Raw genomic sequence first — 24,108 nt, forward strand, 5'->3', positions numbered from 1 at the left:
CAAGTAGTCACAGGATATGATGCATAAGGCATGAAAATGGGTTGAGGAGGGGATAAGATTTGCCAACAATGTTGCAAAGTTTCAAAAGATAACAAAAAGCTGATCTGAGTGGCTTGGAGAAATAGTAGCTCTGGCGCACCTAATTTCAGGAAATCATAGTCTCAATGGAGACTTTGAATGACAAATTCAAGGTGCACTATTTGCTTGTAATAAGTGGCCTGGCAGACATCCACTGTTTTTATAATGAAAATATGTAGTATCATATTAGAAGGGAGAAAGTGTCCTCACATAACCCACTCACGAAGTTGTTGGAAAATGTTCTGCTCTAAGCACTATCATAGTAATAATTGTTTGGGTTTGAAGCTTTAGCATTAATGGAAATTCAGGTATTCCTATAATGCATCCAACTGTTCTTCTTAAATGCCCAAACATGTTTCATATCCTTGTTCCATCACCAATGGGTATCTTTATACAGTTCTGTTTTAGGTAATAATTATTCTAATGAAATAAGGCCTGAAAACAGTGTCTGAAGAGATTATTACCTTATTTTCTAGAATGTTGGTTTATTGGGGAACATCTCTACTATTTGCCAGTAACTTGCCATCTGCAGCTAAATGATTTTACTGTGAATTTGGTTGGTCATGTAACAGATCACTTTATCAATATGTGCAATTTTGCTGTACAAAAATATTTCACTGTAAGTAGCAGCATTACTTACAGCAAAATATAATTATGAAATATTTTTGTACAACCAGCTTAAGTTTACAGATGAATTAATGTGTTACATCACCAACCAAATCACAATAACATCATTCAGTTGCAAATGGCAAGCTATCCATATCCAATAAAGTAAAGAGGGTCCCTCAAAAACAACATCCTAGAACAGAAGGTAATAATTTTGTCAGACAAACCGTTTTTAGGTCTACTTTCTTACAAATAATTATTACCTAAAACAAGTGTGCATTTTCCAAATTGTATAAATACTGTCCGAGAATGGCACAAAGGTGTTGTGTGTTTGGACATTTAAAAAAACAGTTGTTTGCACAATAGGTGGTCCTAAATTCCATAATAGTATCAAAAGTCTTTCTTAAAATTGAGGATGACTCCTACAATGTGTTGTTTGTGGAGGATGACTCCTGATATTGGCAGGGTGGTGTTATCAAATGTCGAGTAGTGTCTCCTAAACCCACACTGGGAGCAGCTAAATAGCTTCCTGGACTCTAGGAGCAACAGAAGAACACAACTGGCAAGTCAGTTCGGGCTTTGTCATGTGAGATGTCAAGGAAATGTTACAACAGCTGCCAAGGAGAGTACTGTCCTCCTCCAGTTGTAGGAGGTGTAATAGAACTACCACCCTCCACATGTTGAGTAGTGGCCATCAGTCAAAACTGCATTAAATAAAACATAGGAAGCTATTTTTTGTTGCAGTCTGAGATTCTGCAGCATACTCTAGTGAATCTTGTTTAGTCCAAATGAAATAGTGTGCTGACAGAGCTGGTTCCACGTCACACATTGTGACAAATCAGTTGTACAACTCTGTACATTCAAGGTAAAATTCAGGCTGTTCCTTATCACAGTTTCACGACACTAGCAAAACATGTAGGACTCTGGTTGAGCTGTTAATTTTGTAGAAATTTTTCACTATTTCTTGGGCTACAACCTCTGTTGCAGAGGCAAGGGAGGTATTTTTCACTACATTAATGAGTGGATATAATTGTTCTCTTCCAGAAGTCTTTGTGTACTCCCATACTTTGGTTGATGATACACAACAGTTTATTCAGAAAAACAGCTTATGCCGTGACCCATTCTTGCTCTTCCCAATGTTGATAGGTACAGTGATTTGTTACCTTTCCGACAAAACTCACAATAACCTATGTACTCCGACACCTATTAGTCGACATTACCGGTAATATGGAGTGTGGCGACCCTTTGAGTTTATGATTCCTTGAACTCTGCTGGAGACACTTTCAATAAGGTGTCTAAATGTCTATGGAAGAATGGAAACCCATTCTTCCTCAAAAGTCAAAACCAGAGAAGATAGTGTTGATGAACGCTGTGTTCTGGAGCGAATTCGACATTCTAACTAGCCCCAAAGGAGTTTCCTAGGGTGCAGGTCAGAACTCTGGGCAAGCCAGTCCACTTCAGCAATGTTATTGTCCACACTGCTTTACGGCAGGGGCACTGTCATGCTAGTACAAACAATCATTCTCTCCGAATCGTTCCTGTACTGTATGCAGCACACAACTCACTTAGCAGTTTTTGAAGTGCAATAAGGGAACCACAATCTAACCATGACAAACACCTCCATACCGTAACAACAGCCCCTCCGTACTTCACTGTAGGCACTACACATGATAGCAGGTAACATTCTCCAGGCATTTGCCAAGGCCAAACCCTTCCATCAGATTGATGCAGGGCATAACATCATTCATTACTCCAAATCGCTCATTTCCATCCGTCCACAGTCCAGTTGCATCATCCTTTACATCATCTCAAGCACTGGTTACGACTGACTACAGGCATGTGTGGCTTATGAGGAGCTGCTTGACCACTGTGCCCCATTCTTTAATTCCATATGCACAGTTATTGTGTTGGTCGGACTGCTGATAGCAGTTTGGAACTCACGAGTAATTCCCTACACTGATTTCATGTGAGAATTTAGATCCACCCTCTGCAATGCACAGTGGTCGCTGTCCTTCTGTAAATGAGGTCCACCTGGTCTCAGTTTAGATGTCTTCATTACTTTGTGTTTGCAGTTCATAATTACATCACCAACAGTCGACTAGTGGAGCTTGAAAAGATTTGAAATGACCCTGATGAATCTGATAGTCAAGTGACACCCAATGACAAGACCACATTTGAAGTCACAGAGTGCTCCTGACTAGCCTCTACTGCTGTTACTGCTTCTCTACTAATAACACAATACTCCCCACATCCTTTTATGATGGTGGATCCACCTCACATGACATATAGTGGTTAATTTCACATTACATAGGGTTTCTGGATACTTCAGATAGTGTGTGTGTGTGTGTGTGTGTGTGTGTGTGTGTGTGTGTGTAGCTCTTTCTGACTCAACCAGTGCTACATTTTCTGTACACAAAATGATTCTGAACCTCCACAGTGAAATCTGCCGATCCCTCAATGCAGTCGGATAATCATGGCTCTGTCTAGGAACAGTCTGTCTCCTACAACAATCAGCAAATTTTTGATGTGGATGGATCAATAGCTTTTTGGATGACCTCTTCAATCATGTGGTCCACCCACTCCTGGCAGCTATTGTAAAATTTTATCACGATCAGTAGGCAGTATAAAATCCAGGTCACCATGCTAAGTATTCATTTTACACGTCTTCTTTCAGATAATGTTGTCCCAGTCAACTTGATTAAAATACGATGTGTTCAGTGAACACATTGACAGTTTCACATAATCAAACCTCTGCAAAAGCGGAGAGATCTATGGCAGAGAACAACCACACAGAAGTGGTAAATGGCCTCATTTTACATGTGTTTAGAAGACACAGTTCTTCTGGGAGAAAGCAAATCCTCAATATCTCTTCCCCAAGAACAAATGTCTTAGGAAATCAATAACACACAAAGTATGTTAACATCTCCAATTAATAATAATAATAATAATAATAATAAAAGGTGGGAAGAGCTGTTGAATGGCGCCTGTGAGATTTGACTACTGATATGTTTGTGATCATGTAAATCGAAATTGCACACTGTTGTTGCTCAAGCAATGTGCACCAATACATTTATTGCTTGTAGTTGAGTGACTCCACACTTCATCCTTTCACCACTGAGGGTCATCATTCCTATGGAGTTTGTAATCTCTACAGACAGGCTGCATTTCAGATGTATCTCTTTCCCCTTTTCTCTTTGGCGTGGAGGTGACACTGTATGAGAGGGGATGGAGCAGAAAGGGTAGATGGTTCTGTTACTAATATGTCCATAAACTATTCCAGTAGTTGGTACATCGGTCGGATTTGCAGATGCATCATAAAATCAGCTGACATGACATTTTGGCATTCCAACTGGCTGCCAATTGCAAACACCACTAAGACATCAGAATCATCACCCCTAAACAGGGCAAAAAATACCTATAGTATGTGGGCCAAAAACTTTAGTAAAGTGTACAAGCACAGGCACACTATGACTTATTACGCTGGGAAAGCCTACACTTCTCCACAAGTTATTGGTGTATTCTGTTCTTATGGTTTGGTATCCATTTCCTTGTCTTTTATGTACAGGACACTTAGCCAGTCTGGGTTACTGGAAGTAATCAATTAATATTTTATTGACCATCTAAATTTACTTTCACATTTGGAGCTTCGACAAAGCTACCAATATTTGTTCCTGTGGTGTCACCGCCAGACACCACACTTGCTAGGTGGTAGCCTTTAAATCGGCCGCGGTCCGTTAGTATACGTCGGACCCGCGTGTCGCCACTGTCAGTGATTGCAGACCGAGCGCCACCACACGGCAGGTCTAGAGAGACTTCCTAGCACTCGCCCCAGTTGTATAGCTGACTTTGCTAGCGATGGTTCACTGACAAATTACGCTCTCATTTGCCGAGACAATAGTTAGCATAGCCTTCAGCTACGTCATTTGCTACGACCTAGCAAGGCGCCATTATCAATTGCTATTTATCTTGTGATGCATGTACCGTCAGACCGATGTTCACCAATTATGGATTAAAGTTAAGTATTCCAGAAATCACGTACTATTTTTGCTACTATAAGACCTTGACCTGTTCCAGACCTCACGCCAGCCTGCGTGAGCTAAATGCGTGCCTTTCGGCTACCCGTCACTGTGGATTGGCTGTCTTGCCAGTCCACAACAGTTCCAACAGTGGCATATTACCAAGCCACCCTGTCTTTCAGGACACAAGCAGCAAGGGTTGCTGACAGGACACACTTCCCAGTATTCTGCTGAATAAACTGGTGCCACATGCCATCCAGATGACCAACAGGGACATGTGACAAAGGAGTCACATTGTGGTTGCTGACCTCATCCTGGGGAGTAGCAGACCACAAAGACGCTCTCTTGTGATCCAGCTTTCAGACCGAGCAAATGGTTTCCCACTGAACACATCTGTCTCTGCACTCCATGACTGGCCACCAGTGAAACTTGACATGAACAATCTTCTCTGTCCTCCCTATTCCTGTATTTTACCTTCACCCAACAGGCAGACACCTCACTGTTCAGCCTGGACAAGCCCTTATGTGACCTATAATTTCAAAATATAATAAAAATTCAGTTTCTCTCTCTCTTTCATTTCGAACCTCCCATCCAATACCCTCCCTCTCCCATCTCTGGCCAGACTACCACTTCTTGTGCCTGCATATTTCTTCATTTTTGGGTGCAGCATACTCCTTCTTTTGCAAGAGAGACCCAACATTTAGCTGCGAAAATATTATCTAAATTCATACCTTTTTTGGCCATTACTGATTAATGGACTTCTTTGGTTGCCAGAATCGGGTGTGAATCAACTATCAAGTTCTTATTTGTGGATTTGCATCTGTAGGTGATATTCCAGCATTCTTTGTTCCTGCTCTTATTTGAAGCATTGGTCTTTTCATTTGGTTTATAGGAGTACAGATACAAAAAAAATGTGCTATAGCTGGTTGCCTTAAAAACCTTCCGGATTCAGCATACAATATGTGTCTTATTAGTAACATTTTTGTTTCCTTCTTCATTAAACTTTGGAAATTCCTGACCCCAGATTGGACATGTACCTGTGCTGTTAACACAGTATGGGAATCTCTGGTTCACAGGCTGGGGAGGGAGGGAGGGGGAGGGGGAGGGGGAGGGGGAGGGGGAGGGGGAGGGGGAGGGGGAGAGGGAGAGGGAGAGAGAGAGAGAGAGAGAGAGAGAGAGAGAGAGAATGAATTCTGCAGGGCACAATTTTGATACTATAGCATCGCAACAAGCAGGGTCAATGCTTCTTGCAAATGAAGCCAGTGTTGTAACTAATGATTTTAGATTGACAGCACCATGAATAACGTTTCTGAAAGAATTATTGGGCAGGTCTTGACTATATTGAGTGCAACAAAATAAATTGCATAATAAGCACATGAACAGGAATTAGTGGAGAGAGTACAATTTTCTTAGAAAATGTAAGAAACATGTTATGAATTTCTCAAGCAGCTAAGTTCAACAACTTTAATAAGACCTTTTCATTAATTTTAAGCCACTGTACCATTTGATAATGTGTAAAATACCAGCATGCAAACACACACACAAATCAATTGTGTACATGGTAAGTCATTAAGTTTTAATTATACTTTGAAAGACTAATATTACATAATTATTTGTTGTTTGCAGGTAAATGTCTGTAGTTCTGAGACACATGAAAAGCCCTGTGCCACAGTACCATAGCACCCCAGTACAGGAGCAAAAAAATTATTGACATCCAACAGTCATAGAATCTTAGATCATGTTCTGAGCCCAAACATAATGAGGTATCTCAAGCAGGAAAATGTCCTTCATGCTATCCAGTATGGACTTCGAAAATATCATTTATTCAAAACACAACTTATGTTTTTCTCAGAAGACATCCTGAGTGCCATGGGTCAAAGCAGTCAGATAGATGCAGCAGTTTTGACTACTGATAAGCATTTGACTCAGTATCTCATCAATGCTTTTTAACAAAACTATGATCATATGGAAGTATACTGTAAATATGATCTTATGGACTACCAAACAAAATTTGTGATGATTTCTTGGTAGGGAGATGAAGCATATTATCTCAGTTGGAACGAAGTAACTTCAAGATTGTTTCAGAAAAGTGTATGGGTACTCTTTCTGTTCACAGTGTAGCTTATATTATAGGTCCAGCAGCCAATATTAATAGTAGCCTTAGTCTTCTCGCAGACAATGCAGCTATCTGTAATTAAGTACTTCTTGAAAATATCTACAGAAATACTGTCTGATCTCGGTAAGATTTCAAAGTCGTGCTGACATTGGAAGTTTGCTTTTGTTGTTCAGATATGTAAAATTGTGCACTTCACAAAAAAAGGCAGTATTGTATGACTATGATGGCCATGATTCACAAGTGGAATAAGTCACATCACACAATTTGTGGGGATGTGAAATAGAATGATCACATACAGTCAGTCGTAGGTGAAGTAGGTGACAGACTTCGGCTCATCGGCAGGATTCTGGTAAAATACAATCATTCCATGAATGACACTGCTTGCAAAGCACTTGTGCACTAGTGCAACCCATTCTACAATATTTATGAAGTATGAAATTACAATGAAATCCAAACCATTAGCTGCTTACAGGCATTGATAAATATGAATGGGGAAGTTTTTAAGTTTTTTTGTATGTCAGCGCACTTGCTTAATAAATGTTTTTGTAACACGGTATTAGCATAATGTCTGTGCATGAAAATGTGTGCCCCGACTGGGACTTGAACTGGGGATCTCCTGCTTACATGGCAGATGCTCTATCTGATTGAGCCACTGAGGATACAGAAGATAGTGCGACTGCATGGACTTATCTCTGGTATGCTCCCCATGAGACCCACATTTCCAACTTACTGTCCACACACTACATTTGTAGTGCCCCTGCCCACTATACTCATTACTTGCGGAAGTCAATCTACCAATTCTTGTAAGAGTTTGAGCAAATGTGAGTGCACCCGCACTGAAGAAGATCTTTGGCTGGTAAGCTTTATTTATATATGAAGATGGTATTTGTTCTTTTGGACATATCCAAACAGACACCATCTTCATACATAAATAAGGCTTACTGACCAATGATCTTCTACAGTGCAGATGCACTTACATTTGCTCAAACTCTTACGGGAATCAGTAGACTGACTTCCGCAAGTAATGAGTATAGTGGGCAGGGGCACTACAAATGTAGTGTGTGGACAGTAAATTGGAAATTTGGGTCTCACGGGGAGTATACCACAGATAAGTCCATGCGGTCGCACTATCCTCTGTATCCTCAGTGGCTCAATCAGATTGAGCCTCTACCATGTAAGCAGGAGATCCCGGGTTCGAGTCCTAGTCAGGACACACATTTTCAAGTGTCCCTGTTGATATTTATCAATGTCTGTAAGCAGCTAATGGTTTGGATTTCATTATAATTTCATTCTTCTAGAGCTGCATTCTTTCGGACATGTATGAAAGAAAAGATAACATATTCATATATAAATAAGGTTTACTGGCCAATGATCTTCTACAGTGCAGATGCACTCACATTTGCTCAAACTCTTACGGGAGTCGGTAGATTGACTTCTGCGAGTAATGAGTATAGTGGGTAGGGGCACTACAAATGTAGTGTGTGGACTGCAAGTTGGAAGTGTGGCTCTCACAAGGAGCATACCAGAGGTAAGTCCCTGGAGTCCCACTATCTTCTGTGGCCTCGGTGGCTCAGTCAGATAGAGCATCTGCCATGTAAGCAGGAGATCCCGGGTTCGAGTCCCGGTCGGGGGCACACATTTTCAACTGTCCCCGTTGATATTTATAAATGCCTGTAAGCAGATCATGGTCTGGATTTCACTGTAATTTCATTCTTCGAGAGCTGCATTCTGTTGGACATGTCCGAAAGAACATATACCATCTCCATATATTTATGAAGTATGCCTCAGATTATGTGTAGCAGGAGATATTGAATGTACACACAGAAGAATGGCATGAATGGTAACAGGGATATCTGACTGAGTCTACTCAACCGTCAATGTATCCTGTCAAGTGCAACATCATGTTAAGTACTTGGCGATCACAATGTTTTTGGTTGTATGTTCTAGTTTTAATGTTGTTTGTGTTCAGTTATTGTGGATGGCAGCTTGCACTGGTTGTTCACTAGACCTATATAGGTCTAGAGCAGATGACGAGTTTACTGAAGATCTCAGTACTGTTGATCTGTTCTGCTTTTTTAACTCTACTTCAACATTTATACCTTCCAAACCACTGTGAAGTGCACAACAAGCAGTATGTCTCATTTTACTAGCCTCATATAACTTGCTATGTTATCCCTACCATTAAATCCCCAATCAAGTCACAAATTTCACTTGATACCCCATACGATTGTACTTTCAATAATAAGCATAGATGTGGTACTAAGTCACTTAAATTTTGGAAGCCAAGAAATACTGCATCTACCTGGATGTCTTGCTTCATATCTTTCAATATGTCATGACACATAGGTTTCACTTGATCATAGTTTTTGGAATCCACACAACTTCACATATGAGGTCACTCTGTTTGAGGTACCTCATTATGTTTGAGTTCAGAATATCTTCTACAACAAATAGATGTCAAGGGTATTGGGTGGCAGTTTTGTGGAACATTTCTGCTATCCTTCTGGTAGATGGGTGTGACTTTTGCTTTCTTCCAACTATTACAGATTTTTGTTCAAGGGATCTATGGTTGATTATAGTTAAAGGAAGGGTTGACTTGGCTGCAAATTAAGAATAGAATCTGATAGGGACATGACCATCAGACCCTGGACCTATGTTCTGTTTTGACAATTTCAACTGTTTCTCAAGACCATTGGTTTACCTGGATCAGTAATGCAAATACTGTGATGGTTACCTAATGAAGGCCATGACTGACCACCTGTCCTATCCTCACACACTACCTGTCCTATCCTCATAGCGCATGTTACTGTGCTGTGTGTTGTATATTTTGGCCTACTGATTTGCACTCTATTACCTTAACAAAGCCCATATCATTGTAAGACGATCCTTGGATGAATAAAAGATAAATAAATAAATAAATCTTTATAGAGTTGAGGTCTAGTTTTTGTCATTAGATCTAATATATTTCCAGCATGAGATTGTTCTAAGTAGTTTTCAGAGAAGGCATTACATACATAATGTTTCACAGGATGCCTCATCAAGTCCACAACTAACAAAATTGTAATCATCCCTGAGGTTTCCTCGATAGTTTTTTGAGGCAAGTCTGGTGGTCACCAGAAAGATCCAATTACAATTTTATGCTCACTCCTGATACTGAGCCTTGCCCAAACAATCTAAGCTGCAGCTTCAATTCCTATCTCAGTACACTTGAGTTTCTTGTCTACTATGACAAATACACCACCTTCATTTCCTATTGGCCTACCAAGCGAAGTGACGCAATGGTCGGCACAATGGACTCCACTACGGGGACGACAATTCAAACCCCGTCTAGCCATCCTGATTCTGGTTTTCCATGGTTTCCCCAAATTGCTCCAGGCAATTGCCAAGATAGTTCCTTTGAAAAGGGCATGGCTGGTTTTCTTCCTCATCCTTTTGTGATCTGTGCTTGTGTTCTGTCTCTAATGACTGCAGGATGACAAGGCATTAAACTCTAATCTTCCTTTGCATTAGCCTATCCTTTCTATATAATAGTTAAATCTACCCCAAAACTCTCACTGCTGCCAGCTGTGGGTTTTAACCAGCTTTCTGTATCTAGTATTATGTAGGCTTTTTAGGGCCGCTTGAATCTCTGGCACTCCACAGTGAATGCTTCATCAGTGAACCCCTAGAGGAGGGGTGCATTTCTTTGGATTTACACTAATTCTTCCAGGTCTTCTACAGCTATCACTATCTGGATTGGATGTTGATGTGCCTAATCCAAAAACAAAGATCCTTGTGTGGACCCCACACACAATCAGCTACCTGGTTTCCAGCTGATGGCAGCAGCTGTGTTGTTAGACTTATATGTAGCACAGACTGAGGTCTTTTTGTTCTAGGTTGGAAGGTGACAGAGCAGTTGTGAGTTGATGAAGCCGAGGAATGTGGTACATACAGTTCGGTACATAGTTATTTAACTATTCATTGTTCCAGCACATCATATCCGAATGGAACAAGAAGAAACTTTAACATGTGGTACAATGGGAAGCCCCTCTGACATGCACATGGATGTATTTTTAACATTACATTTACAAAATGAGGTCATCACAGCCAGAGCTTAATTTAGATTGGGGAAAAATGGGAAATGAAATCAGGCAAGGTCATTCTAAATAACTACCCAGATAGTCACTTTGAGATTTAGCCAAAGGATAAAACAAAAACTTGCATCTGGATGACTGGACAGGAATTTCAATCACCTTCCTTACAAATACAAAAAAAGAGGGAGATTAGATTCTAGTTTAACCTCCAACTGATGACTGTCCACAAGCTTGAGTAGGAGAGAAGCAAAGGGTGGGGTGGGATGGGGGGTTATGACTTGGATTGCACATGGATGTGGAGGGAAGTGATTTACAGAAATCAAATAAGACCTAAATCCAAATGTCTATGAGAGAAAATTTGCCATTATGAGACATTGTACTAGACACAGTAGAATGGTGCAGCAAGCTAAGAGTTGACAGGCGTACTACTAATAAATGAAAATACAAAAGTGGTTTTCTATTTGACCTACCAGGTACATTGCTATTCTACGGTTATAAATTTGCCAATTTTTTACTTTGGTAACGAATGAAATACTAGCAAATATGTACATATCCGTTACTAACCGACATCCTACAAAATCAAAAGCCTATCAGAGATCAAAAGTCGTCAGTCAATGGATAATCTAGGCTTTTCTTACGGCATCAGAACATAACTTCGAAGTCAGAAACTCTAAACTCAAACAAAAAAATCAAGAGACTGCGCCAGAATGAGGGCAGAAATATAACATTCTGGACAGTTTAAAATGAGTGGCATGGGCGGGCATTGAAAGGGTAGACAAAAATATTGTTTTATGAAATGAAGTGATATAATATCGTCATATGACATCGTAAGAGATAACTGAAAATGCGTCTACGTAAAGATACAAAATGTATCCAGAATGAGAATTTCACTCTGCAGCGGAGTGTGCGCTGATATGAAACTTCCTGGCAGATTAAAACTGTGTGCCCGACCGAGACTCGAACTCGGGACCTTTGCCTTTCGCGGGCAAGTGCTCTACCATCTGAGCTACCGAAGCACGACTCACGCCCGGTACTCACAGCTTTACTTCCGAGTTCGAGTCTCGGTCGGGCACACAGTTTTAATCTGCCAGGAAGTTTCATACAAAATGTAGTTCTCCTGATGTACAGTATTCGCCGTATATGGCATAAGTTGGTCAATTCAAATACATAGTGTAGTTTTCCTTCATGTATGGTTCTTAAACGATGTTCTAATTTTTTTACAGTTATTTTGTAAGTGCCTCTCAACAATAACTTAAAAAATAAATCACCTACGAGCAAGAGATAATCCATAGAATTCGTCGAAGTCTTCGTGTGTTTCAATATCTTGGGCAACGCCATCACTAATAAGTCTCTCTTCTTGAACATCTAGAATTATAGGCGAATCCTCATCCCTAAATATGCGGTATTTGCCCGCAAAAGCCCCCGAAATCTGAGTCTCTTCATTTTGTTTCTTTGAGTCTTCAACAGAATTATTCCGGTGTTCACAGAAATATCTGCAGATTTTATATGATGAAGGTGCGAAGTTAACTACAGGTTCAAGTGCAAATAAACGTCTAGTTTGAGAAACAAGTCGGCGCAGCATCATCTCATAACAACACTAAAAACATAAACAAACAATTCAACGCACCACAGTAAATCAAAGATCGTAGTAGTACGCAAACACACCGTAAACGTTACAACACTAAATGAGATCGCTACTTATTAGTATGAAGGAATAATTTATTAGAATTTGTCCATCTCTAAACTTCATAAAGTGCTAGGTTTGCTTGGAACTGTAGCTCTTCTGACGTTATAGTTATGCTAAAGATGTTACTGTTAAACTACATGTGCATAACGTGCCGAGTAAGTTGGCGTTAACAGTTGAACGAGTCAAGGTGTATGTTATTCAAACGTTGGTATTTGTGTAATGTTTACGATTGTGTATGGTTTATGTGGTTGTCAGAGGAATTGTACAGTAGAAATTATTACCCAGTCACAAATCAGATATTTTGATTTGAAATAAGGTAATGTTTTTTACTGCAGATAACGACCACTTGCTGTTCACATCTTAAATTTAAGAAATTACGCAAATTTTCGTCATTTTAAATTTTTCTTGTGTTTAATGTTTCGAAATTAGCCGGTCTAGACCCTATCACAGCGACGTTGTTTCATATTTCTCTTTAATTAATTTGCTAATAATTCACAATTCTTTGATGTAGTTAATCGAATTCATCCATGGTTACCCACTGTCCACTCTAAAACCACACTTCAGTTCACGAGTTCCTTTCAGAATTGGGGTTCCCTTTCTTTTGTCCTCTTTTAAACGGTACAGTGATATGTGCGAATGGTAAAATTCATTGCACGAGATATAAAAAGTGTATTTGAGGATTACTGAGGTCACAAAGAGCAATCTTATCACACTACCAAACCATCTAGAATATCAGTCTTTTTCTGAAAAGGACGTTTTCTTCCTGCTCGTAAGGTCACATTTACTATTGGTTCAAAATGTTTCCCTGTGTGACAAGGTATAAAGCATTATGTTCGGCATGCCAATAAGAAAGGAGTCATTTATTAACTGTGGGTCTCTTGCCCTGTTTTATATTTCACACAGACCCACATCATGAAATAAATCAGTGGGGTTCAAGATATGTGATTCAGCATTGTTAAAATGTCATTTTAAAGAATAAGGAGAGTTTAGCAAAAATTATATCAATAAACGAGAAAAGAGATCATGTCAGAAGTATAGGCTTGATAACTCAGAATGATTCAGGTAACTTAAGCCACAGACAGATATGTTTCACACTTTTGAAGGTGCATGCAAATAATAAAAATTAAGTTTCTACAGGGAATCGTATAACTCTTGGCATATGCCTTTCCGAGATTGCTGTCTGAAATACTCCTTTGTGATACAGACAAGGGGCAGATTGAGACAATAATTAAATCACTGAAGTCTAAGGACTCTCACAGATATGATGGAGTGCCTAGCAGAATATTAATGTACTGTGCTGCACACGTTAGCTCTGTATTTAATCATATTTGTAATTTTTCCTTTAGGAATGGTCAGTTTCTTGAACGGTTAAAGTACTCAGTAGTAAAAGTCACTTTATGAAAAGGGAGAAAGGGATAATGTAGACATTTTTGATGTATTTGTATGCTATCAGTGTTTGCTAAAGTTATTGAAAAGGCTGTGTATGTAAGGATAATTGAAAATACTGTATTCTCTTTTCTCTTTGAAGTACTGGGTGGGTTAAACAAAAGGTTTCGAACACTAGACATATTTTTTGATTTAACTAAGGCATTTGATTGTGTTGATCACAAAATATTGCTCCAGAAGTTGGACCTTTGCGGAATATGGGGAGTAGCTCACAATTGGTTCACCTCTTATGATAGCAAAAGACAGCAAAAGGTCATGAGGAGCCCTGCAGCCAGGCGACTAGCACAAATTTTGATGTTCTCGTAAAGATAAGTCATTTTAGGTTATAAAAACATATAGTTTAGTACTGATTGCATGGTAAATAGGTGTATTAGTGTGCCTTTTAAGTGTACCATTAAAGGTTTCATTTTTCTTTATGTAATGTAGCAGAAAACGTGAAAAGACCGTACAGTCGTATTTTCTGTTTACTTTTTGCTGCAGCAAATCAATAGAATTTTTTTCCCCCCCTCCAGCAATTTAACAGTAGTGTACCTCTTCCTTATTTAACTCACATTTCCGGAAAGTAGTGTAAAGATTAAGTTGTTGTTTCAGAAACTTTGCGCTGTTGTTTTTGTTTACGCACAGTCAAATTTGTGGAACTATATTTTCATGTTTATCTATAATTTAACTGACTTATTCTTAATAAAGTATTACATTTATCATGTGAGTGTAAAGTGCTTGACTTGCTGTAGAATTGTTAGGTTGGGGCTTTGGTGTGACGGGTGCTGTAGTTTTTTCCATGTGGGTGATTGTAGTGGTATGGGAACAGGGGAAGTAAATGAGACTCATCAGTGGTTTTGTAGAATATGTGGTAGAGATAGGAAGATACTAGAACAGGAGGGGAAAATTGCCGCCCTTCAGGCTGAGTTAGATAAGGCCAGGGGAGATCTTGACAGGTTAAGGAGGGAGAAGGGTAAAGAGAGGTGGGAAGTGGCAACAGGCAACAGGAGGAACAGGCCTAGAGCTTTGTCTGACAGCTTTGTGGTGAATGTGGAACATGGATTTGACCTGTTGCTTCAGTTAGAAACTGGTGAGCCTCAACCAGTTGCAGGTGTAGACAGGGCACAACAAACTTTCAACAGCAAATTAAAAAGTAAGAATGTAGGGAAATCAGTAAAGAGAAAGAAAGTGTTGTTGTTAAGTAGTTCTCATGGAAGAGGTGTTGGCCAACTTTTGCAGGATGAACTAGGATCAGAATACCAGGTCACCAATTTTTTTAAACCTAGTGCTGGTCTGGAGCAGGTGACAGAGAATTTAGGATCACTATGCAAAGATTTCACTAAGGAAGACACCGTGGTAATAGTGGATGGGGCAGGTAGACCTAATAGTATTGACTAAGATCCTGGGTACAGTATAGAGTGTGACCTGGCAAAGATTGCATCAGCATCAAAGCATACTAGTGTTGAGTTTGTATCTGTGCTTGAGCGCCATGACTGGCCTCGTTTGAACTCTTCTGTCAGGAGAGTTAATTTGGAGTTGGAATGGCTGCTTATGTCAGATGCAGGGTCACATATTGGTGTAGTTCCTGTTGATTCTCTCAGTAGGTGGGATTATACTAGGCATGGCCTTCACCTTATCAGGATAGGGAAGGGTAAACTGGCTGGGAAAATAGCAGGAAAGTTAAAGGGGGGAGGCACTGCCATGAGCGATAAAATACCATTGGTTATAGGGTTCAGAAAAGACCGTTTTTAAGGGTAGGGAGCACAGAAAGAAACTAAATTTTAAGAGAGGTTAGGACTGAGACAGACCTTCAGTTGCAGGTGTAGACAGGGCACAACAAACTTTCAACAGCAAATTAAAAAGTAAGAATGTAGGGAAATCAGTAAAGAGAAAGAAAGTGTTGTTGTTAAGTAGTTCTCATGGAAGAGGTGTTGGCCAACTTTTGCAGGATGAACTAGGATCAGAATACCAGGTCACCAATTTTTTTAAACCTAGTGCTGGTCTGGAGCAGGTGACAGAGAATTTAGGATCACTTTGCAAAGATTTCACTAAGGAAGACACCGTGGTAATAGTGGATGGGGCAGGTGGACCTAATAGTATTGACTAAGATCCTGGGTACAGTATAGAGTGTGACCTGGCAAAGATTGCATCAGCATCAAAGCATACTAGTGTTGAGTTTGTATCTGTGCTTGAGCGCCATGACTGGCCTCGTTTGAACTCTTCTGTCAGGAGAGTTAATTTGGAGTTGGAATGGCTGCTTATGTCAGATGCAGGGTCACATATTGGTGTAGTTCCTGTTGATTCTCTCAGTAGGTGGTATTATACTAGGCATGGCCTTCACCTTATCAGGATAGGGAAGGGTAAACTGGCTGGGAAAATAGCAGGAAAGTTAAAGGGGGGAGGCACTGCCATGAGCGATAAAATACCATTGGTTATAGGGTTCAGAAAAGACCGTTTTTAAGGGTAGGGAGCACAGAAAGAAACTAAATTTTAAGAGAGGTTAGGACTGAGACAGACCTTCAGTTTGAGAAAGAAACCAAAAAACATAATTCTATCTTATTACATCAGCATAAACAGGTATTGGTTAAGAATTTTCAACAGTCAGCAGATATTTTAACTTTACCCAATTTTAACTCAGTCAATGTGAAATCTCAGCTATCCTTATTGCATCAAAATATTCGAGGATTGAGAAATAAAATTAATGAATTAATTATCTACATAGATGAATTAGAGTCCTCAAACCCAGCTGACATAATCTGCCTCCCTGAACATCTTGTGACCACTGGTATAGAACTTTTAAGTGTTACAGGGTTTAGGTTAGCATCTCACTTTTGTAGAGGAGAAATGGAGGAAGGTTGAGTTGCCACGTTCATCAGGATCTGTCATAAATTTAAGAACATAGAGATTCTTAAATTTTGCCTAGAACAGCACATGGAAGCATGTGCAACAGAAACAGAATTTCATAAAAAATCCATCATAATATTAAGTGTATATCGAGCACCTGCAGGTAACTTTAATCTGTTCATAAACCACCTTCAAGCTGTACATGCCCATTTAACAACCAAAAACAAAGAAATAGTGGTTGCTGGTGATTTCAATGTAGATTTCCTTAAAGACTCTCCCAATAAGAACTTATTTGAGTTGGTAACACTATCATTCAACTTAATTCCCACTGTAAAGTTCCCCACTAGGGTAGCCAATTGTTCACAAACAGCCATTGATAATATCTTTATAGAAAAGTCCAATGAACAAAACTATATGACAAAACCAATTGTCAATGGCCTCTCAGACCAAGAAATGTAGTTCCTTCTGTTAAATGTTAATACTAAACAGGGTATAAAATCTGTTAAATCTTAGCTCAAAAGGGTAATCAATAAACCAAAAATTGATTATTTTAGGACACTCATCAGAGACATTCACTGGACTGATGTTCACAGTGCTCATGGCATGAATGAAAAATATAACACTTTTTCTAATAAAGTGCTTACCTTATTTGAACACTGTTTTCCCCCAAAACTAACCAAGGTTAGAGCAAAGTCTACAAAGAAGCCATGGATTACTCAAGGAGTAGGGGTATCTTGTAAAACAAAAAGAAAACTGTATCTGTCAATCCGAAACAGTTCTGATGTTGATGCTATAGCACATTACAAGAAATACTGCTAAATATTCAAGAGTGTAATACAGACATCAAAGCAAATATATTACAAAGAAAAGATAGTCATATCAGATAACAAAATACAGACGATATGAGAAATAGTGAAGGAGGAGACAGGTAGACCCAGACATGAAGAGGGACAAATAGCGTTAAGAGTAAGTGATACATTGGTGTGTATAGTGTTGCAGAACATTTTAACAAACATTTTATAACTGTTTCTGAAAAGATGGGGTTGTCAGGTTCTGTAGATGCTGCTATGGAGTACCTCAGACCAGACATTTCAAGTAACTTCCATAATATGAATTTGACCCTCATTACCCCAGCAGAAATAATGTCCATTATAAAATCTTTAAAATCAAAAACATCTAGTGGGTATGATGAAATATCAACAATGTTAATTAAAAATGTGATTCTGAATTAAGCTAACTGTGTAACCAGTCGTTTATCAGTGGAATATTTCCTGAATGGTTGAAATATGTTGAAGTTAAGCCACTGTTTAAGAAGGGAGGTAAAGAAATTGCATCAAATTTCCATCCAATTTCACTTTTGTCAGCATTCTCAAAAATTTTAGAAAAAGTAATGTACAATCGGCTTTACAACCATCTTATCTCAAAGTCGCAGTTTGGATTTCTAAAGGGTTCTGATATTGAGAAGGCTATCTACACTTACAGTGAAAATATGCTTAATTCATTAGACAAAAAATTGCAGGCAACTGGTATATTTTGTGATCTGTCAAAGGCATTTGACTGTGTAAATCACAATATCCTTTTAAGTAAATTAGAATATTGTGGTGTAACAGGAAATGCTGCAAAATGGTCCAAATCTTATCTCTGGCAGGAAACAAAGGTTGTTATTAGGAAAGAGACATGCATTAAGCTATCAGGCATCATCCAACTGGGATCTAATTACATGTGGGGTCCCACAAGGTTCCATTTTTGCGCCCTTACTTTTTGTTGTGTATATCAATGACCTTTCATCAGTAACATTACCAGATGCCAAGTTCGTTTTGTTTGCTGATGATACAAACATTGCAAAAAATAGCAAATCAAGTCTAGTCTTAGAAAAATCGGCTAATAAAATATTTGTGGACATTAACCACTGGTTCCTAGCCAATTCATTGTCACTAAACTTTGAAAAAACACACTACATGCAGTTCAGAACTTGTAAGGTGTGTGCCACGAGTATATGCCTAACATACGACGACAAGCAGATAGAAGAAGTGGACAGTGTTAAGTTCTTGGGATTACAGCTTGATAATAAATTCAACTGGGAAGAGCACACCACAGAACTGCTGAAGCGTCTTAACAAATCTCTATTTGCAATGCGAATTGTGTCAGACATTGGAGATATAAAAATGAAAATGCTGGCATACTATGCTTACTTTCATTCCATAATGTCATATGGGATAATATTTTTTGGTAATTCATCAAGCAGGGCTAAAGTTTTCCGGGCACAAAAATGTGCAGTACGAGTTATATGTGGTGTGAACTCAAGAACATCCTGGAGAAGCCTGTTTAGGATACTACCTACTGCTTACCAATATATTTATTCCTCAATGAAATTTGTCATTAAAAATATATCACTTTTTAAAACCAACAGCTCAATTCATGGAATCAATACTAGAAATAAGAATAATCTTCACAAGGATTTAAAGTGACTTACTCTTGTACAAAAAGGTGTGCATTATTCAGGAACACACATTTTGGAATTTCTCAGTAGAACCAACTGATTTGTGTGTGTGTATATATAAGTGTAATATAACTTCTGCACAATTTCAGTGCAATAATGTGTTCAATGTAAATAAGTATTGTAGTAGTTCTATTACATGTTTATTACCTTATAAATAAAAAAAAACTTTTTTTATTTTAAATTTAGTGCATTAGTGTCTGTAAAATGATTTTTGATATAGCGTTCATTTAAAAAAATGATGATCATTCCACTTGGGACCTGTGGAAGGTACATTCGTTTATTTGTTTCAGTTGTAAATATTTCTCATGTGTTATTGTTTTTCTGACATGTTCTACATCCTGGAGGACCTCCTCACTATGGAACAATTGGAATGAAAGTAAATCTAATCTAATCATTATTCACTGTGTTGAGAATGGCTGTGATGTGGGGTCTGAGTGGGATACGGTCAAGTGGGGGGTGCCCCAGGGATCAGTGTTGGGACCACTCCTGTTCCTTATTTATATAAATGATATGCCCTCTTGTATTATGGGTGACTAAAATATTTCTGTTTGCTGATGACACTAGCTTGGTAGTAAAGGATGTTGTGTGCAACATTGGCATGGTTTCAAATAGTGGAGTTCATGAAGTAAGTTCATGGCTTGCAGGAAATAAACTAATGCTAAATCACAGTAAGCCTCAGTTTTTACAATTTCTAACACACAATTCAACAAAACCAGACCTTTTACTTTCACAGAGTGGGCATATGATTAGTGAAACTGAACAGTTCAAATTTCTAGGTGTTCAGATAGATAGTAAACTGTCGTAGAAAACCCACGTTCAGGATCTTGTTCAAAGACTTAATGCTGCCATTTTTGCTATTTGAATGGTACCTGAAGTGATATGGAAATTAGTCTACTTTGCCTATTTTCATTCGCTTATGTTGTAGGGTATTATATTTTGGGGTAACTCTTCCCATTCTAAAAGGATATTTTTGGCTCAGAAACGGCAGTTCGGGCAGTAAGTGGTGTAAGTTCACGAATCTCTTGTTGACTCCTTTTCATGAGTCTGGGTATTTTGACATTGGCCTCTAATGTTTATATTCCTTACTGTCATTCCCAAGAATAAGCAGCTTTCACTCGGATAATACTTGGAGAAATCAAACCTGCATTTTGATTGGATTTCCTTAACTCTTGTGCAGAAAGGTGTACAATTTACTGCTGCATCCATTTTCAATAACCTACTACTAGAATTCAAAAATCTTAGCAATAATCTTTGCACTTTCAAAGCAGAACCGAAGAGTTTCCTCGTGGGTACTCCTGTTCTGTCAAGGAGTTCCTTGAAAAATTAAGCTGATTCTTGTTGCATTGTTGATTGTGTATACTTGAATTTATAGACTGACTTTTTTTGGGTTCATAAACATTTAATTTTTATCTGTTATTACTTTTATGTTGTAATTTCATGTGGTGACATGTTCCATGATCTTGGTTTTGCTCCTCAATTTGGTCCTATGGAACTTGACTTGTAAATAAATAAATGATTGATTTTAATAGCGTGGAAGTATTTTTGCTGCTTGGCATTTCCATGTCTATATCCATACTACTATATAAAGACAGAATGTTGTTTAGCATTATTACCAAAAACCTTGAGAACTTTGTGGCTGATTTACTTCAGATTTTTACATGATGCTCTAATAAACATCCAGGCAGGTCTAGGCTATACAATTTTTGATATATGTAGTATAGAAAGGGAAAGAGCTGTTTCCAAAAAACTTGAGAATTTCACGACCTATTTACTTCAAATTTTTGTGGTTAACTGTAATAAACATAGGCTGAATATTTTTAATATAAATCACATAGAAATATTAGTAAGTGGTGGAAACATTGTTGGCAACAGTCTTGAAAAGTTCTTGAATGATTTACTTCAAATTTTCCTACAATACTCTAGGCAATTTCAAGAGTAATTGAATGACAGTCAGTGAATATTTTTTTCCACTTTAAGCTTAAAAATATCCAGAATCACTGTTAAGGACAAATTTTGTTACTGTATTTTCTACATAAACAAAGAAATATAATTTTTTAGTGCAACAGTTTGTTTCATTCATAACTAGACATCACGCTATGAACAACTCGTCTGTTGCCTGTATAAATTCACAAATATTCTATTATAGAGAGAATAAATGGGAAACAAAATGGTGTAGAAGATAAATGCATTGAACAAATATTGTACTAATGAAATTTTTAAAAAATCCCTGATAATGCAATGATACTTTATAGTAACTGAATGACACTTTCACTTGAAAATTACTCATTTCATTTGCATTGTTGATTGGGTGGGAAAAATGGCACTTATTAGTCAGCTTTACTTTAGGTGCAGCCAGTTTCTCTACACACACACACACACACACACACACACACTGGCAAACATTTATCTTCCTTTGACGGAAATATTAGTATCTTTCCATTTGAATCATTTTTTCTATGAAATGAAATTCCATAACCATCTAAAACATAAATCAACTACCCACAAAAAGTTTTGACCCTTTTTTATGAGCACAGGCTGCCAGAGGAAAATCCTCTTGAAGCAAGGCATTGCGATTAATCATCCTGCGAATGTGCTTCGGTTGGCAGGTCATTCCACATCAAAACACGCAACAATTGAAGGATTTGTAATCCTCTCTCTCAGATTTTCACAAAACTTTGCAAATTTGCATATACTTATAACACAGGAACTTCTGCAAAATCGTTTTGGTCTCAGACTGCAACTGTATTTTACATCGAGTTCTAAATGTAGTGATATTCTGATAACAGGGCTCTGAAAGAATGTCAATGCAAAATGGTTCTATATACATAAATGCCCATAACTTAAGTGTTTATGAAGCTTTTGATTTGGAATTTTTTTAAGAAGTTAAGTACGACACGTAATTAACAGATATCCAGTTTTCAAGCAGTAAAGTTACAAAGAAATGTTTTTAAAAAATATTAATGTATGTCAATTTTCGATTTCAGAAAAATTGTGGGCATGTGTTTATATAACATTTCTTCAACCCGCCGGGAACCCTATTTTGGTCATAAATAATCCCACAGATTGTAAACTTTCTAGTAAAATAAAAATTTGAATGGGTCTTCTGCTAATTGACACACACGTGTGAAATCAAAATACATTTTACTGTGGTGGATAAGGGTCATAAGTAAGTTCATCCACTCACTGTCTCACTCCCCCAGATGCAGGGGTATCAAATTAGCATATTTAAGTGTAACTCGTTCTAGTCAGGCAAATTAACCTCAAGGGTGAAATTTTATTTCCTTTCATTTGACTAATTCAGTAATGTTTTAAAGACTATAATATATTATTTATGTGTTCAGCCAATCATCTGCTCACAGTGATTATAAAAGGTGTTCCTAGAGAGGCAGAAGCTCATTTGAAACCTTTATAGGCATGAAAACAATGCAACAATTGCCAAAATTTGTTGTTGAGAATAGCTGGCATGCTACAATTAGTCTACTTGGCCCCAGTTGCTCATTGTGTTTCTGTGAGACAGGCCATATCTGTTTGTGGTGTGGACCTATATTTTCACTTGTATAAAGTATGTTTTAAGTACATTAGTGCTCAGTGAATTGCAATGGAAAATGTGAATTCATGCACTGTTAGAAAATTATTAAAAACAACATGTCGGTTGACAACTTGCCCCTCAGTAGAAACGCCCAAAAAAAAAAAAAAAAAATAAAAATAAAAAAAAAATAATAATAATAATAATTTAGAAGAACTGAATGAAGACCAACGAGATTTGATATTGCTGTGATCCAGTATAAGCTTTCTACAAGACCAATAAAATGCTACTAGATGTGGATATCACAGATACTGTTACTTAACGTTTCGAAACTGGTCATCAAAGAGCTTGTTGCGATCCTTACAAAAACCACAAACAGTTGAAAAATCTTTGAGCTCAGTTTGCTTGTCTTTGTCTAAAGCATTAAGTATTAAAAGAATATATGTAAAACCAGGCCAAAAACTGTGCACAACATGTCATAAAACGTGTGAACAGAAAACTACCATCAGTGATATCATAGAAATGAAAGTGACACAGATGACCCGGAGGTGACATGTCATGAATCAGTACTAAGAAGCCAAAGTATTGAGGATGTGAATAACACTTTACATTATTTGGGGTGCTCTCCCCTAAAACTTCACTCCATTCCAATTCACAGCGAAGCTTCATATGACAAGAAGCAGTTAGAAAAAGTGAGGGATGTTTTGGGAAAAAAAGTGTTCAGGCATTATATTGCAGTATTGAAGATTCTGACTGTAGAGAAGAACAGTTTGATAATGAAATTGTAAAGAAAGCCAAAGATTATGATGTCATGATATTGTTAATGAAAGAAAAAGTGGCTAGCGTAAGAGTACCTGAAAAAATTCAAATTTAACTTTAGCTCCGCCCTCTTAGGCACAAGAAAACATAGTGTCAGAATTCAGTGTTAGTGAGTATGTGGTTCGACAAGCAAGGAAACTGAAAACAGAAATGGGTAACTTGTCAATTCCTAAACCAAAAAGGGAGAAGATATTGCTGATGAAGTGGTAAAAATTGTCACAATTTCTACCAAAATGATGAATAAACGCGAGTGTCACCAGGAGCAAAAGAAAAAGTTAGCATTCAGGAGAATGTATATATATAAAAAAAAAAATCCTTTGCAACTTAAGAGAACTGTACTCTTGTTTTAAATGGGAGAATCGAAACATTACCGAGCGAGGTGGCGCAGTGGTTAGACACTGGACTCGCATTCAGGAGG

The 24,108-nt window shown here is 38.1% G+C and overlaps 2 protein-coding genes and 1 non-coding gene across 4 annotated transcripts in view; 2 read left to right on the forward strand and 1 right to left on the reverse strand.

The window, feature by feature from the left end:
• The window catches only part of LOC124615792, a 29,950-nt gene extending 17,425 nt beyond the window's left edge, over positions 1-12,525 (reverse strand). Inside the window, exon 1 of one of the 2 annotated variants that reach the window (XM_047143914.1) lies at positions 12,158-12,525. In XM_047143914.1, the coding sequence (XP_046999870.1) occupies positions 12,158-12,474 (317 nt within the window). In that variant the 5' untranslated portion in view covers positions 12,475-12,525. The remainder of the gene's footprint in view (positions 1-12,157) is intronic. The other variant, XM_047143915.1, reaches the window with a different exon arrangement.
• On the forward strand, positions 8,376-8,450 carry Trnat-ugu. Its single transcript has one exon. It is a non-coding gene; the product is annotated as a tRNA-Thr (tRNA).
• A 224-nt stretch (positions 12,526-12,749) lies between the features above and the next one.
• Positions 12,750-24,108, forward strand: part of LOC124615692 (DNA methyltransferase 1-associated protein 1) — a 72,987-nt gene continuing 61,628 nt past the window's right edge. Inside the window, exon 1 of the mRNA XM_047143725.1 lies at positions 12,750-12,892. The gene's annotated coding sequence lies outside the window, so the exon portion shown is untranslated. The remainder of the gene's footprint in view (positions 12,893-24,108) is intronic.

Source organism: Schistocerca americana, chromosome 5 (assembly GCF_021461395.2).
Source record: "Schistocerca americana isolate TAMUIC-IGC-003095 chromosome 5, iqSchAmer2.1, whole genome shotgun sequence".
In the NCBI taxonomy this organism is placed as follows: domain Eukaryota; kingdom Metazoa; phylum Arthropoda; class Insecta; order Orthoptera; family Acrididae; genus Schistocerca; species Schistocerca americana.